Source organism: Alexandromys fortis, unplaced genomic scaffold (genome assembly GCF_014885135.2).
Source record: "Alexandromys fortis isolate MF-2015 unplaced genomic scaffold, M_Fortis_MF-2015_v1.1 scaffold_0, whole genome shotgun sequence".
NCBI lineage: Eukaryota > Metazoa > Chordata > Mammalia > Rodentia > Cricetidae > Alexandromys > Alexandromys fortis.
Genome location: NW_026067949.1, coordinates 28,415,159 through 28,433,067, shown reverse-complemented (window position 1 = coordinate 28,433,067; position 17,909 = coordinate 28,415,159). Strand labels below are relative to the sequence as shown.

General features: G+C 47.1%; 1 protein-coding gene across 3 annotated transcripts in view; it reads left to right on the top strand.

Annotated features, from left to right (window-relative positions):
• Nucleotides 1–452: 452 nt before the first annotated feature.
• The window catches only part of Txk (TXK tyrosine kinase), a 50,378-nt gene continuing 32,921 nt past the window's right edge, over nucleotides 453–17,909 (top strand). For 2 of the 3 annotated variants that reach the window (XM_050150208.1, XM_050150205.1), the window contains exons 1-2: nucleotides 453–522; nucleotides 17,197–17,248. In XM_050150208.1, the coding sequence (XP_050006165.1) occupies nucleotides 507–522; nucleotides 17,197–17,248 (68 nt within the window). In that variant the 5' untranslated portion in view covers nucleotides 453–506. Of the gene's footprint in view, nucleotides 523–13,324; nucleotides 14,537–17,196; nucleotides 17,249–17,909 lie in introns of those variants that run through there. The other variant, XM_050150206.1, reaches the window with a different exon arrangement.

Below are 17,909 nucleotides of genomic sequence, written 5' to 3'. Positions count from 1 at the left end.
TCTCACCTAATCCAAAATCAGGCTCCTGGCATCAGTCCGGGCTCAGAGGAGCAAACGTTCTAGACTGAATAGTCGTAATCCTGGAATTCAGTGTTCCCTGGACCACTGTGAACCCTCGGGCAAATAAAACCCCTTCTTTTCTGTTCCTTTATTCCAGGCTCTGCCCAGGGAGGACAGTTTGACTTGATCAATTTTAAGGTCCCCTTTACTAAACATTCTGTGATTTCTTCAAAATGTTTTCTAGACACACCCACACATGTAGGCATGAGGAAGTGCTAACAAACACCTCAGATGTGGATACAGCGTTCTGAGCGGTCTTATGTAGGCCACCGGGTTGTCATTCACACACTCCTCTGAGGTTTCAGAACAGGAAAATAGGTGGGGTAAACTTGGTCTGCGAGAAACGTCACAGGCCAACTATGCTTGCAGTTGAAAGATGTGTTGCTGTCAGTGGGCCACGGCCGAAGAAGCAAGGCTTCTGTGTATGCCCAGGCGGCAGGGCAGCCATGATTCTGTCCTCCTGTAAGTAAGATGGGCTTTGCTGTTTAATGCCAGCTTGTTTAAGGGCGTGTTACTGACTATTGAGCGGTTGGGGAGGTTTTTGCTAAACGTGGAATTTGTAGACTCTTGAAGATAATTTCTTCAGATGTAGAGACAGAAGTTTCTGGCTTATTTAAATAGTCACTGTCTCCTGATAAAATTAAGCGTTTGAAAATTGGGAACACAAATGAAAATAGAAAAAAGCCAGTGTATTCCATGTGTGGAAATGAAGCCGATGGGATGCGATGCGTTTCTCTCTAGAAGGATAAAGAGCTCGGTCGGCGTTGAAGGCCAGGAGACCAAACGCTTGCCCTGGTTCTGCCTCAGCTGACAGGTCGCCACTGGTTGTATGAACAAGTCTGCAGCATTGAGGGCCCCCTTTCTGCCTCCTTCCCTGGATATCGGGAAGAAATGATAAATAAAAAATGACAGATGATTTGTCCAGCTAGAGAGCTGCACTTAAAGCTTCAGGGCAATTCTTAGAAACACTCACTAATTTAACTGTAAGACCCAGAGAGGTGTCTTAAGTATATAGGGGTTTTTTTTGTTTTGTTTTGTTTTTTGTTGTTGTTGTTTTTGTTTTTGTTTTTAATGGAAGGAAAAGGCCTAGAGGGATGGCTCAGCTGTTGAAGGCTAGGCTCACAACCAAAAATATGAGATGGAAGGAAAAGACTGTCTTTGATTTTAATTCTGGATGGCCTTTGGAATCAAGTATCAGCAGAGCTCAGTCGTTTCAGATTAGGCCAGAATTCTGATATTTAGTTGGCGTCAGGAAAAATAGATTGTGAGTTTGCCATGTCTCTTCAAGCCGCAGCACCTTGTTAGGACCCCACCACCACCACCACACACAGAGAGAGAGAGAGAGAGAGAGAGAGAGAGAGAGAGAGAGAGAGAGAGAGAGAGAGAGAGAGAGAGAGACTGGATTTACAGAAACAAGCCCATGCTATACCAGTTGCCCCTTTCTGACCATGATTTACGGCCTTCATTCTCTAGACTAAAACAGACAACAACACAGTAAAACAAAAGGCTTCCTGTTGTCAGAAATGGGCGAAGCAGATCAAAGCAGAAAAAGCTACACAGAATTGCCCTACCCCTCACCTCTCCAAAGACATGCTGAGCAGTGACGCTGTATGGGAGGCTAAAAACCCTCATGGCTTTTCCTGAGGTCAGAACTAGGAGAAGGCCATGCATTGTAACAGGAAAGGCTTGGCTACACGTAAAGGAGCCTGGGGGGGGGGGGGCTGAGACAGGTCTAGGATGTCTAGGGATGAAGCCGGAGACTAGCCATCTCTGGGGTCATTGATGATCCTTCCCCAGTGGCCTAGAAAGATGATTTTAATGTCATTTCCCTGTATCATCTAGTGTCTGCTAGTCTGATTGGATGGCAAGAATCACCTGTTTCCTTCGGCCATCGGCCACAGCTAAACAGTGCTCGGTTGTCTTCTGGGTGAAATAATCAGTGTTTACCATCGACAAGGAAATGCCAAGCATGCTCCAGGGTGTATTGAACTTAAGGATGTTTATTTGTATTTGCCAATTGTTTACCAAACACATTGACTTGCTCTAAGGGCTGTCAAGGCAACCCAGAGTCACAGGCTGCTGGAAGGGAAGAAGACATAGTTGTGTGGGTAGGGTGGGATTTCGATCAGATGGCATGATCGCCAGTTCTGAACAGGGGCCAAGGACCCTGCTGCAGTGAGGTTACATTCGCGAAGGGTGGTTGGAATTGCCAGTGTGTTCAGCAGCTAAATTACCATGAGAACAGGCTCAGCTCAGACATTTATTTAGATGCACAAGATCCTCATGCAATGGCTGAGGATTAGAAAAACTTACCTCTTCTGGAACATTTTTCACCATATGTTTTTCTGCCTTTTTATTGTTCCTAAGTTGTAATGTAGAAAGAAAAATGGTGCCCAGAACAATCTCTCACACCAACCCTGCAAAGTTAATGATCCGTTGTTATTGCTATTAATATGAAGATAAGCAGGCTTCCTGGGGTAAGCGTTGTCTAAGCTGGCCTCTGGCGCAGTCTACTTCCAGGAAGCTATGCCCATAAGCAATCAATCCTTCTTAGGAAGCCAACTGAGCTTTTCTCTCAAATAGAATATGTGACGTCACCTCTGAGAGTTGGTGCCAAGAGATGCAGCCTGTCTTGGCTGTCTCCAGCCTTTCTGTTCCTTGGAGCATTGGCTGCCCTGGAAACCCAGACTCCATGAACCAAGTGCCTGCCAATGGCTGTGAAGTGAACTTGGAAGTGATTTTCTAGCTTCAGGCCAGCCTGCTTTTACTGCAGCTTCAGAAAGAGACCTTGAGCCACAGGGACCCTGCTGAGCTGGCGGAGAGCAGCTAGTTCACAGAAACACAGAGGTCATAAAAGTTGTTCTCAGAAACAGAGAATGTCTGTAGTAGCAAGTGCACAGAGAGCCACAGACCAAAACCTGACCGGTCTGCTTCTACTGCCTTTGCCTCTGCTGCAGTTGGTGCTCTTTCTCACCCACAGCCTCGGGGTTAAAACAGACACAAATACAGGATGCGTGTTTCCTATTGTCTTGGAATAATGTCTTGTTTCCCCTGTAACTAACTTGTATCAAAATGGGGGTTGTGGTCAGTTTATATCTACCGCTGTGAGTCTTCCCTGCCCTCTTGGGTGTGTATTTGCAGATCGCATTGCTCCTCTGTAGAGATTGCCCAGCCAGTCTCACCTGCCCTCCGTGCCCACACAAAAGTGGGTAGCTCGGCTTGTGGCCCAAGGTCCATACGCTCTGTGGCTCAGTCTGACATTTCTACACTTCACAAGCTGGTGAGAAAGCGAGTGAGATCCGTGAGCCTGTGATCTGTGGTCCCACTGACGATGCAGTTCTAGGAAACGGGACCTTGAGGTGTGGGGCAGAGAAGAGATTGTGTGTAAGATGACTACAGAGTCCAGCTTATGTGGACTCGTTACCTGGAAGAAGTCAGCATTTCTACAAGCATGGCTGGTCACACCCAGGGAGGTACGTTCCAGGCCAACTGGGTCTGCACGAGACTTTGTCTCAGGAACACTGCAACCAGGTTAGGGGGCATAGCTCGGTGATAAGAGCACTTGCTTCTGTGGGTGTCTTTGAGGGGTGGAGGGGACCTGATCACAGCTGGGACACATAGATGCCATTCTCCTATAGAAAACTCACAGCCTTTCCTCATAGCATCCTTTGCTCCGTGGAATATCTCCTCGTGCTCCGTCCAGAATCTCAGGCTTCTAGAGTCTTCCTTATACTCCTTCCCCAGCAACAACAAGCATCAGGCTCAGGACAAGTTAAGAAGCATTCTTCTCATCTACCTAAACACATCTATTTTTGGACCCAGTTCTTCTTTTCTCCTATTGTGGAATCCCCCAGTGTAACAGTTCACCAATGTTTCACAGTCTAATAGACAACCAAAGAAAACAAAGTGGTCTGGGGGCTGCTACAGAGGCCTTTCCTTCTTGGTCAATATGTTTAGAAAAAAAGGTAGTATCTCAGGCGACCATCATTTCTTGGGAAGGTACAAGGTTGGTAGCAAAAGCCTGTCATCCAGCATTGGGGGTGAGGGGGGAAGGTTGGAGGATTTAGACTTCAAGACCACCCTGGCCTACGTGAGGAGACTGATTCGATAAATGAGCCATCAAACAACACAAGGGACGTAGACACACACAGGATAATTAACACCCAAAATGTATAAAGAACATAAATTCAGAATAAAGAATAGCATTTTAAAGTTGGACGAACATCCACATGGAAGCCCCAGCCCATCACTTCTCACCCTCCTGTTGCTGCTCTGAGCTCTTGGCTTGACATCCAGGAAAATGGAGGAAAGCTACCATTATTGAGCCGCCCCACACCAAACTACCTGGTCAACTCAGTTAAAATGTGTCTGTCCCAAAAGACCCTGAGACGTGGATCTAGTCCTGGGCTTTTGAGGCAGAGAAAAAAGTTTGGCTTTTCCATAAACTCCTGGTGGTGTGGGGGCAGGGAGGGGTTGAAGAGAAGCAATTCCTGGTTTATAGTGAATCTAAGACTACTCATTCTGTGATGGGTATGATGGCACACCTTTAATCCCTGCGCTCGGGAGGCAGAGGCAGAGGCTCTGTGGGTTCAAAGTCAACCTGGTGAGTCCTGGGACAGCCAGCGCTATATAAAAAGACACTGTCTTTAGAAAAATGTTCCACTCTGCTCATCCTGGGCCACCAATTTGTGAGGCTTTCTCTCCCACAGCTTTCTGGAGCTAACAAAACAAAATTCACAATTTTTTTTTTTTTTTTTTGGCTCAGACAACTAACTCCTGAAACTGGGTGAGTTTTAAGCTTGATTTTAAGGGGGAAAAAATCACCAGCCACCTGCCAGTTACTATGATGCCCACATTCAGGAGGAGCGAATCTCATCAGAGGCATCGATCCCATCCAGAGGAAACTCCACACTGCTGTGCCAACAGCTAAGTTGAGATGATGCTAATAATCTCAGACACTGAGAACACAGTGACTGCTTCCCAGCCAGCACGGCCCAAGGCTTTGTATCACTGTGGCTTTACCTGCCCAGAGGTGACCAAAGGTATGGCTTTGCCAAATGATGCTCTTCCCTTCCTCTCACTTTTTGGTGGAAGGAAGCTTGCTCCCAAACAGAGCTCTGTTGTGGCCACAGTGAACCTCTTGGGAAGAAGGAGCCCCTCAGACACCCATCTCAAATAAAAGGATGGACACACAACAAATAGTTCCAGGTACCACCGAGCCTAGGAGAGACGCTCTAGGAAAGGTTATGTCTGGACACGATGGCCTTTGTTCTAATGTGTTGGTACATGGCATACTGCTAAAGGTATTTGTTGGGGAATAAGAAGTAGACAGGAAGAACAATGTAGATACAAACCTGAGCAGGAAAGTTGGGCGTCTGTGGAAACCCTCAGCTCTGAGTGTCCTTCCTACAGGACCTTCCAGCAAGCAAGCGGCCATTGCCCACTTCTGGGACATTTGTGTCTCTGGCAAAGGCCCTTGAATGGATGAGTTCCTGCCAACACTGGGAATTTGCTACAAGCTCTCCCTCTGCAGGTTTATTGCCCAAGGCTACTGAGTGACTTCTGTAATCAGGAGTGTGTGTGGAACGGAGCTCGCCAATCCACTCCCTGTCCCTGAAGACCTGGGTACTGTATGTAGAAACTGCCCATGAATCTAAAGGTCAGTGGTATTTGTGATGGAGTTCAGTACATTAATATTTGATAAATATGGCTAGAATTTGGGGACTTATATAGTGTTTTATTTGTGTTTTAATAAATAAAGCTTGCCTGAAGATCAGAGTGCAGAGCTAATCCACTAGAGGCCAGGGAATGGTGGCTCACACCTTTAATCCCAAGACTCCAGGGCACCCTGGACTAAGATGCAGTCAGTCTGAGGATCCCTAGAGACTGGATCACCCTTTGATCTGAGCCTTGGGAGAGGTAAGAACTCTCCAATGGCTTGGCTGCTTTGCTTTTCTGATCTTCAGCTTGGACCTCAATATCTGTCTCTGGGTTTTTATTATTCATGCTACAGACTTGTGTCATATAGCAAGGGCATATGATGAGGTTCTTGTCTCTCAGGTTCTTATTCCTTTGGCGGTGAATTTTGGGTGGTGGCTGTTGGCTTGCATTAGTGGTGGCACAGAAGGGGCAGGTCTGTGAGAAGGCAGAGGTTGGCTTCTTGGCTCACAACTGCATTCGGTCTTGGGAGAAAGAGGCCAGAACCTTTTCATAACTACAGTGGCAGCAGTGTAGATTGTACCTTCGTGTGCAGGCAATTGTTTTTGCTACCGAATCAGGAAAAATAAAGAGTTTTGAAAAGCCTTTCTCCCAGATTCCAGACTGCAGATGCCAGGGGGAAAGTGACTGGGTTTCCAGGCCACCGTACTGGCGCTGTGCAGCTGTGAATTGGGGTTCAGTGAACTTGGGACCGTCCTGTCCTACGTCCAGATATCCCGCATGCAGGCTGGCACTGCAATTTCTTTTTCAGAGTTGTATGTTTTGAAATGCATTTATCTCTTTGCTGTTACGTTTTATTTCTTTATTTTATTGTATGTATATGATGTATTGTGGGCGCATGGGCACATCATGGCGCACTTGCTGAATCATTTTGGGAATCGAACTCAGGTCTTGAAGAGCATACACTTCACTCTCTGGGCCACCTGCCATGCTCTGTACCTAAAGAGCTGTGATTGCTAACGCTGTGGGTCATCGTGGCCGGGCCAGGGCACCTGGATAAAACCGGCTCAGATATCCTGGATGCTTCTGTGAAAATGTCTTTGGTGAGATTGATGTTTAAATGGGTACATTTTAAATTAGGGAGGTTTATCCTCTGTGGGAATGTCAGCCTCACAAAGGAAGGACTTGATAGGTGAGTCTGTCCAGTCCTGGGCAAGAAGGAATTCTGCCTGCAGACTGCCTTGAGCTCAGACTAGCTCCTGAGCTTCTACCCACAGGCCTTTGACCTGCTGGTCTCCAAGATCACAGGAGCTAGCCTCCCTGCTAGTCCTGACTAGTACAGGAGTCAGGCTCATACACCTGTGAGTGCCCCTCACCCCAGCACCCACCATAGGCCTCTCTTGTATTGGCCACGGAGAGCTTACCAGAATAAACTCCAGGCCCTCCCAGATAGCAAGAAGAGATCTTCTCTCAGTCAGGGGCCCTGTAGTGGCTCAAACAAGAGGGGCTGTGGAGGCTGAGGACTCTGTTGGCTTCCTTTGCCCTCTTTCTCCATCTGTCTAAAGAGGTGGGCACATCTGCTTGGTGTTTAAGTTTGTCTGGTGGGAACGCAGTTAATGGTAGCTGACTGAGTTCTAGGGAATTGGTGGGAGAAACTGAGGCTTCTCTTGAGCTAACAGGTGCCTCTTCCTGCTGTCCTGATCTCATCCAATCAGGGCTGTTTTATTGCCACCGACTGAGGACACCCTTTGGGCTTAAATTCTGGCTCAGCCGCTCTGTGATTGGGCACAGTGTGGAGCCATCTGATTACTCTGTCTGGAACATGGAGACTGGTCCTGTTAGCCCCATATATGTTCATTACTTTTGCTTTGCTGTGACCAACTCGGCGCTAAGTTGCCTGTGTTGGAGGAAGAGTTCAGTTTGCCTCACAGTTTCAAAGGGCTCAGTCCTTGGATGCTTGTGCTCAGGGGCTTGGGTGGAAGATCCTGGTATCAGGAGCCTGCGGTGGAGAAACACTGGTTACTTATAGCCAAACAGGAAGTAGAGAGAAAGATGAAAGATGACAATTGCCTGGCGTTTCCCCTTTTCTCCTTTTCTTCTGTCTGGGTCCTTAGCCTGTGGGAGAGCCGTGTGCATTCCGTGTCAGTCTTACCTCTTACAGTTAATCCTCTCTAGAAACATCTTCAGAGACACACCTGAAGGTGAACCTCATGGTGTTCTAAACATAGTCAGGCTGACAATGAAGACGAACCGCCACGTCATAAGACATGATAGGACCTCTCTCAGTGTCAGAGCGGTGAGTGAGTTAGTTAACATGGGCAAGTGTAGAATGTAGTAATTTGTACACACTGCCAGGTGGAGGATAAGGGGCATGTTGGTAGATGTTGGGAACAGCCATTCCTAGGAGATAGGGTTTTTTTTGGGGGGGGGGGTTTGGTTTTTCGAGACAGGGTTTCTCTGTGGCTTTGAAGCCTGTCCTGGCACTAGCTCTGTAGACCAGGCTGGTCTTGAACTCACAGAGATCCGCCTGCCTCTGCCTCCCGAGTGCTGNTTGGGGGGGGGGGTTTGGTTTTTCGAGACAGGGTTTCTCTGTGGCTTTGGAGCCTGTCCTGGAACTAGCTCTGTAGACCAGGCTGGTCTTGAACTCACAGAGATCCGCCTGCCTCTGCCTCCCGAGTGCTGGGATTAAAGGCGTGCGCCACCATCGCCCGGCGGAGACAGGTTTTGTTAGTTGTGTTCATTACCTCCAAATGAAGCTCTTGATTAGTTGTCAAGAATCATCTCTTTGCTCTAAGATAACGGATCAGTCATGTCTTCTTTGACTCCATATGCTAACCCTAATAAAAAATGGGTATCACTGAAATAATTCTGTTTAGCGTTTCATGTTTTGATGCCTGGTTTTGGATGATAACACACTACTATCAGACCAGCCTCAGTGTTTAATTTTGGATAAACGTTTCTCGACTTTTGTTTTTACGGAGATCTGGAATGAAGTCTTAGGCTTGAGGCCCAATACAGATGCTAGTTAGTATTCCCAAAGCCAAATTTCAGCTTTGCTCTTCCACATGATCAGCCAGTCAAAGGTCCTGGGTTGTCTCTGTGTGCGGCATCAAGGCCTGAGATCCTCCATGGCAGGGCTATGCAACGGTGAGACCAGCCAGGTCCTATTCAGCAGTTCCTTACGGAGCTACATGTCAGGTACTGATCAGGATCCATGAAAAAGCAAAGCAGAGTAGGATACAGTCCCTCGGAACAGAAAGACTTATGGAAAGTGCTTAAAACATAGTTGCTTTCAACTCAGGATAACTTTTACCCCTGTGGGACGTTTTATAGTGTGTGGAAATGTTTTGATTTTCACAGCTGGAGGGTGATAGTGGTGTGGGTGTCAGGGGGAGGAGGCCTTGTTGCTGCGTGCCTCTTCTATGCAGTAAGGGTGCTACACAGAAAGGACCTCCACAGGAAAGAACCATCGGGTGTGAATGGCAATAACAGCGAGGTTGAGATACCCGAGAAAAGTAAAGCCTACAAAAAGAGACGGGCATTTAGAGTGGGACCTCGTCACGTAGCACAGCCCAGGACAGATGACACGTGCTTTGGGGAGCCACAGAAAGATGGGAGTGGATGGTAAAGGGAGGTCTTTTCAGAAGTGTTCAAAGGATCTCTGAGAACAGAGTGAGTGGGACAGGGGATGCAGTAGGAGTGGCGGACAACAAAGCCGAGTGGAGAAGTCTTGAAGATGAAGGGCAGAGTTCTAGTGAAGACAGCAAGCTACTGGCAGAGGCCGCCTTAGGGACCACAGGATGACAGGAAGAGACAGCACAAGGCAGAGTCAGGTACAGACTTAGCTTCAGGTCCTGCATCTCTACAGAGTAGCTCTTTGACTCTCCTAGGGAGTAACTGTTAAACCTGAGAACCGAGAGGAGAAAAGACCAAACCCACAGCTGTACAATTAAAGAAAGCCTATTTTGGGGTGCATCTATGAATCACCCTAAATTGGGATCTGAGAGGGTAGCCCCTGCTGGCCTCCTGAAGTTCCTTTTATAGGAGAGGGAAGATGTCTATAGGGGTGAGAGAGTTGGCTGCTATACAGTGAGAGAGAGGGACAAGGGTAAGGTTTTACACCTTCTGAATGAGGATGCAAGCAGTTTCCATCAGGTCTAAGAAACAGGAACTTATTCTTCATTACAAACAGAAGCCTTGGTCAAACACAGGACAAACAGGGACTTTTTCTTAATTATAAGTAGAAGCCTTAACTTGAAAGGATTTGCAAGGGACAATCAGGAACCCATTGACCGCCTTACCTGCAGACGGAACCCATTGACCGCCTTACCTGCAGACAGAACCCTTAACCTGTAAGGTCTGTTCTTCCTCTTTTGCTCTCCCTTTAACTTTCAAGGTGTATTGTTCCTGTTTGGTCTCACGCAACCTCTCCGTGGTTCGTGATCCACGTCTGCAGAGTGCTTCCTTTCCACAAGGTTGTGGTGAGAGCAGAGCAGGTGAATGGATGCGTGTGACTTGGTGAAAGCTGGGGCAAGGTGGATGACAAAGTGGAAAAGAAGGGAAAAGCTGAGAAGCTGGGACAGACTGATTGCTGATTGGATATACAGGATGGGACAGACTGATGGCCGATTAGTTATACAGGATGGGACAGATTGATGTCTCAATTGGTTTTATAGGATGGGACAGACTGATGGCTGATTGGTTATACAGGATGGGACAGACTGATGGCCGATTAGTTATACAGGATGGGACAGACTGATGGCCGATTAGTTATACAGGATGGGACAGACTGATGGCTGATTGGTTATACAGGATGGGACAGACTGATGGCCGATTAGTTATACAGGATGGGACAGATTGATGTCTCAATTGGTTTTATAGGATGGGACAGACTGATGGCTGATTGGTTATACAGGATGGGACAGACTGATGGCTGATTGGTTATACAGGATGGGACAGACTGATGGCCGATTAGTTATACAGGATGGGACAGATTGATGTCTCAATTGGTTTTATAGGATGGGACAGACTGATGGCTGATTGGTTATACAGGATGGGACAGACTGATGACTGATTGGTTATACAGGATGGGACAGACTGATGGCTGATTGGTTGGTTATACAGGATGGGACAGACTGATGGCTGATTGGATATACAGGATGGGACAGACTGATGGCCGATTAGTTATACAGGATGGGACAGACTGATGGCCGATTAGTTATACAGGATGGGACAGATTGATGTCTCAATTGGTTTTATAGGATGGGACAGACTGATGGCTGATTGGTTATACAGGATGGGACAGACTGATGGCCGATTAGTTATACAGGATGGGACAGATTGATGGCTCAATTGGTTTTATAGGATAGGACAGACTAACTGATGACCATTTGGGTATACAGGAAAGGAACAGACTGATGAGCATTTGGCTATACAGGAAGGGAACAGAGTGATGGCCGATTGGCCATACAGATGGGTCTAGAAAAGAACCCTAAGTTTCTGTGGTGGCCTGACAGACATGAGAAGATCAGGGAGCAGAAACAGTAGGTGGGTTTCTTATTGAGAGTAATGGAGAAGATGAATCATAAAAGCATAAGATGGTAGATGAATTCAAGAAATAAAACCTGCTCGTATTCGTCACTAAAAATCACATATATGTACAAAGTCCTAGAACAGCTGCCTACCTAATCATAGCCTTGTTTGACTTTCTGGGTTTGTCTTCTTTTAATTTATAGATTTTTAAAGTTTAAACATTTTGGCAATAGGAAAATATAGAAACCATGTAAAGTGACTAGTCTTAGCTTTTATTACATTAAATATTTTAGGTCAGATTTAAAAAGCGAGGCCAGACATGGTCCTAGCATACCTGACTACACCATTGCCTATGTTGCAGTCAGCCATACCTTGGTCTTTCTAATGGTCCCTCTACTATCTGTTCACACCCCACCACAGCAAAGAGGAAAGTCCTCAGGCCTGGGCCTCCTCTGCTTCAAAGATGTTCACACCCTAATCCTCTGTGTCCTCAGAGCTCACTGTTTCCGTCTGTATCCGCACTCGGTTGCCAAGGACAGTTTGCCAGCCCCGAAACATGTTCTCAGCAAGCTTACAATTTGATGCTCCTTCAAACACATTCACTCATTCAGTTATCCAAAAATATTTATCACTTACATTTCTGAAGATCTGTTCTAGTCTCTTGGGAAATAACCATAACCATAAGCCCAATAGAAAAAAAAAAAAAAACTCTGCTGACTTTCTAAAGGGAAGGCAGAAAGTTCAAAGAAAAAAGTAAATTGCATAGTATGTGAAAAGGGGAGAATGAATGGGAGGAAGAAAAGAAGCCAGAGCAGAGGAAGAAGTGTCTGGGGGCCGCCCCAGTTGGCAGTAAGAGCAGCATACTTCAAGGCCAGATATGAGCAAAGGCTTGGAGAGACTGCGGGGCCCTGATGCAGCCGAGCCTGAGGGAAGACACTTTAGGCTAAACCAAAGCCAAGAGTCCCGCGCCCACAGCTGGCCTGATGTGCTGCAGAAGCCGGTGGGGGGCTGGGGACTGGAGGGAAATGAGCAGGAACCTGGTGGAGAGGTGAGGGACCAAAGGAGGCCAATCATGGAGGGCTTCCTAGGCTACCGTGAGAATGGTGACTGCAACTCTGAATGATGGACAGCAGACAAAGAGTAACAGGGTCTGGTGGGTCCAAAAAGAGGTTGCTCTGGCCACTGTGCTGAGAACACACTGTAGAGGGGTCAGGGTGCAAATAGGAAGCCACCAGGTGAGATAACAGCGGTTTGGCCACAGCAGTCACAGATGAGACGGGGGGGGGGGGGGGGGGGGGGGGGGGGGGGGGGGGGGGGGGGGGCTGTATGTGTGGGGGTGGAGTGTTATTTGTCTATGGGGAGGGGAAATATGTTAGTCAGCTTTAAAGAGAAAGGAAGAGGAGGGGTTGAGGTTCCAATAACTATTTCAAGAATACACTCCCAATAGCCCAGTTTCCTCCTAGGTCTCCTCCTCTCTACCTACAGTGTATTTCAGCAATACCACAGACAGAATCAGGCCTTCACTTCCCAGACTTTGGTGGGATAGTCAAGATGCAAGCTATAGCAATATTCTGAAGAAAATTCACTGTTTTAACTATTTTCAGTAGCATTAAATACAATCACATTGTTGTACACCCTTAACCATGATCCATCTCCAGAACTGAAATACTGAATTTCTTGGATATACAAGCCTGTGTGCACCTGTGAGTACACGTGCGTGTACACACACACACACACACACACACACACATACATGTACCCCCTCCATTTAAGTCAGGGGTCTCTCTATGTAGCCCTGGCTTGCATGGTATTTACTATGTAGCCCATGTTGGCTTTGAACTCACGGCCGTCCTCCTGCTTCAATCCCGCGAGTGCCAGTATTACAGATATGTGTCACCAAATCCACTCTGTTTTCAAGGCATGTGCTTTCCTGCCACAGTGGCTTGAGGTGTGAGAGAAAGAGGTGGGCCGAAGATGACTGAGAAGTCATTGGCCCCGGCCACTGGGAATAGAGGACCGCTTTTGATGAGATGTAGAAGGGTGGGTGGAGAAAGATGGGGAAGGGAGGAAGAAAAAGAGCTCAGATTACATCTCAACGTCCAGTCGAGGTGACTCCTAGACATCCAAATGGGGAGTTTGAAGGTTTGTGTGGCTGTGTCCAGCTGGAGCACATTAGAATCGGGCTGGGTGTGTGCATCTGTGGGTCACGAGGTGATGAGGAGTCTTTTTAAGCCACCGGAGGAAATGAAATCATCAAAGGAGGGGATGAGGCCAAGAATGAAGGCTTCGGAGGCCGTCCAAGATGAAGAGGCCAGAGAGGTAGATAAAGAAGCCTAGAACAAGCATAAGGGGGTACAGGGCCACAGCACAGGTCGTGTGAGACCGCTTGGAACGGACCCCTGGATTTCACGGTGTGTGTCCATGTTTAGAGCAGTGTTTCAGAAGAAAGAGAAGATAGGAGAGCAATCAGCAGCAACAAGTGTAGGCTATTCTTTTCCAGATTTGACCACTAAAGGAGTAAAACTGATGTAGGAAATATGGCTACAGGGCCCTCTGTTCTGCGACAGTGGTGGATGGACAGTGTGTTTGTACGGACAGAAATGGTCCAATGAGGAAGAGAAAACAGAGATACAGGGAGAGAAATGCTGGTAAAAGGTTTGAATCGGAATACCTCTAATCGACCTTGGACATGGCACTTTCTCACAGGTTGTTCCGTACTGACCTGCTTTCCTCGTTTCTTTAACCTATACGTACTTATCTCCTGGGCTGGTAGACAAAGATCTCGTGAGGCTCTACAGCAACTGTGCAGTAAACGGGTCAGCATGCCAGTGGGGCTCACTCCTCCAAAGCAGACGGAGTTCTGAAGGGCTAATGTCGCCTCGCTCTGAGGACTGGCCTGTCTGCCTGTCCATCTCTCTTTCTTTCTTTTTGGCAGTTTCCTCATATAAACATCACACAAAACCGATGAAAATGGACAGAAGCAGCTGGGATCTGAACATCCGGTCACATGACATGCTGAAGATCTTTAGGAAGGAGAAAACGAATTTTATTTTTAAGCCTTCAGATGCTTCTTGGTTGCAGGAAAAGAAAAGAGAAAGTAACTAAGTCAGAACGAGTCATAAACAGCAATAGGGCCAGCTAAGGGGTGTGTCAGGGATTAGACTTTAACCCATGTTGGAGACCAGAGTTCATAACTGCACCCAGCGTGTCAGCGGTTCAGTGAGTGTGCAACGGCTGAGTCTAAATCAGAGAAAGGCAAATCTGTAACTGTGTGAATACAGATATGGTAGGGGTTAAATATGGTAGCCAAGCTCCGCAATGGCTCCACCACCTCTGTCTCTTTTCTTACTCTTTCCTCTCAGCCTGCTTTCTACCATGGCATGGCAAGGGCATGTGGGGGAGTACGGAAGGGTTCAAGTAACGTGATTTTAAACCGTCTGGTTTCTGGTTGGATTGCGGTGAGGAAAGGCCGGTGGAAAATGTAGGGGAAATGCTTGGAGCCATCTGTATCCCTTAAGATCAGATCGTGAGACCATAGAAGCTGGGAGCGAGGTGACCTCTCTCCCACTTCACTTTCTCTCTTTCTCCTCGGCCTTTTAGCTTAAAGACAGTGACAGAAAAGGCCAACTAAAGGTAGCACCTTGCATATCTCTGTGGTTCCTTTCCTCCTTTCTATTGCTTTGTGATTGATACCTTTCTAAGTAGCTCTTTTATGGGCCTGGAGAAATGGTTCAGTAGTTGGGAGCACTTGGTACGCTCACAGAGGACCAGAGTCAGGATCCCAACACCCACCTTATACGGCTTATAAGTGCCTGTATTCCAGCTCCAGAAGATCCAATGCCAGCTTCTATGCTCCTTGGGCACGGACACACACACACTAAATAAACAATTCTTTAAATCTCTTTTAAACTTAGGGTCTCTTTTAAGGCCTGAAACTTGCTATGTAAATCAGGTTGGCCTTGAACTCAGAGATCTACCTGACTCAGAGATCTGCCTCCAGACAGTTAAAGGTGTGAAACTCACACCCAGCAAATGCTTCTCCCTGTGGGAGTCCTGTCTAGTGGTGCCAGAAGGCAGATTCAAAGTCAGAACTAAAATTCATTTGGTCACATTAAGAATCAGGGAAAAATGTGGTTCATGGAAACGACCTACTTATGAACTTCTCAAATTGTCGCTGGTCAGGTTCTGTCCACATGGAACTTTTGAAAAATCCCAGGAATTTGGAGTTGTTTCTGAACTTTGCCACTAACCACTTTCTATTTGAAAAGTAACTCACAGCTGATAGTAAGGACTGGTTCCCACAGTCTTTTATGAGTCTAGCTTTTTGTTTCAAAAGACATGTAGTCAAAAAGACCGAAGCCCATGGCAGCATTACGTTCTTCCTTTGAGGCTTCCACTTCCTTCTCACTGGGCCAGCAGCATTTAAGGGGCCTGGACCTTCGGTTGGTGAGGCACTGGCCTCAGGAGCACTAACCATTGGAGCGCCAGCCCCTGGAGCGCCAGCCGCTGTAGCCGCTGGAGGAGGTCTATGAGCTCCAACATTGGTATCTGAGGGTCCCAACGTCAACACTGAAGAAGGCCTTTGCAAACAAACCAGGCCCAAAGGGTTCAATGTTGATGCCAGCAGCTACTTTAATGAGGGTGATGGTTTAGTCTCTGTGAGGGTTACTTCATCACCACACAAGAAGCAGCAAGATGAGTCTGCAGACAGAGGCCATGGTGTGGACCATCACTGGACAGAGTGAGGGCCTCACTCCAACATGGCCTCAGGGTTTTTCTCACTTTGGCAGCAGCTGAGGATAGGTACAACTAGATTTTTTTAAATAAATAAATCTCTAACATTTAATTTTCAATTCATTTTATTTATGTATCTGGGTGTCTGCTTTCTATGTACCATATATTTGTGTCTGATGCCTACAGAGGCCTGAAGAATGTGCCGGATGCCTCAGGACTGGAATAGCAGATAACTGTGAACCACCATGTGCATGCTGGGAATCGAACCCTGTCCTCTGGAAGAGCACCCAGTGCTCTTACCTTCTGAGCCATAGCGCCAGCCCTAAGCCTAGATTCTTGATCGTGAATCTAATACTTACGTGATTCAAACTGTCTCTCATGAGCCTGGACTTCTCTGGCTCAATGAATTGCAAAACTGAGCTTATAGGCGTTACCTGGTAACGTGGAAGTGGCATTATGGAAGGAGCCCCCAGGAGACATAACAGCTCTTACCCTTTAGCCACTACCAGTGGGGTCACAGTTCCCTGTGCGCTAAGGAAAGAGGTGTGTGAGTGTCTCATTCAGAAGGAGTTTAGAAATTAACACTGAAAGAAAGGCCCCCCGAGACTTCAGGGAGCCCGAGTTTGCTCGCCGAGGGAAAGAGTTAGCCTGAACCGTTAACAGACATGGGTTCACGGGCAATGGCAAACTAGTTGGCTTGTTAATCGGGAACTAGGAAAAATAATAGGCCAAGAGATTGGCGGTCTAATTTAAAATCAGACAAAGATTAAGTTTACCAGCTCTCTGTAGTGAAGTAGAGAGTTTAGTTTTCATTTTTTAAAGCCTTCTAAAAACTGTGGTGGTCCTAACTTCAAACTCCTGCTAATAGATTTCACTGTTTCTGGAAACCCATTCTTCTGTACCGATGGCCAACACTAACCATGACAAAAGCAATAGAGTATAGTGACCCCTGATCACTCATGACAAAGGAAATGCAGAAACCAGGCCAGAGAAAAGAGCCTGAGAAGGGAAACCACACTGGTCAGGGTGCCAGTAACATTTTTTTTTTTTTTTGGTGACTTTTTTTGTCTCCACTGCTGAAGAGGGTTATGATGTTCCTTTGTTTCTGAACAGTCATGGTTTCCCCGCTCTTATCCGGGGCCCAGCGAGCTTCAGCTACCCCCTGTCATGGACCCATGGCTTCCTAATACTTGACAATGATCTCCTTTTTAGATAGCACCTTCCAGTCTGTTCTCTGCTGCTGCTGCTGCTCCATGCAGAAGAGGTGAGTCGGCCGCGAGGGCAGTTTCTGGGAAACGGGGTAATGCAGTGTCTTGACTGTCTGTTGAGTCTCCTGTCTGCGTCTCTTGCTTCTGTCTGGGAAGCTTTTTCCCATTGGGTCCCTGTTGATCGGCTCGGCTCGATTTCTTAAAGACTTAAGTCAAATTGTAGGGGTGCGCTGGTCCTCCATCCCTCCTACACTGCCCCGCACACACTCACTTCTGTGTGTTCCCACAGAATGTGGCATGGTTCTGCCCTCATTTGTTTGCTTGCTTGTTTTATATGTCTGTGTTCCCCTCAGTAATTTTTCCCCTTAAGCACGAGAATCCTCACTACACGAGTCTTGCTTTGGTACGTGATTGTGTAAGAATTAACTCAAGGCATCATGTCTCAGCCACTCGATAAACGCTCTTCTAAGAGGTTTGCTTTTATTCCTTCACATAGCTCTCAGAACCTCCCATGGCGTTTTCCTTTATAATCCTCGCTTTATAGATGAGGAAAAACCAAGGCGCAGAGAGGTTGCTTTGTTTTGTCTGAGGCCACAGCATGAAATTGCGGAGCTAGGGTGCACACGTGTTCCCCCACCCCCCAAGACTCAGTTTCTCTGTGTAACAGCTCTGGCTGTCCTGAAACTGGCTCTGTGAACTCACGGACAGTTCTTCTGC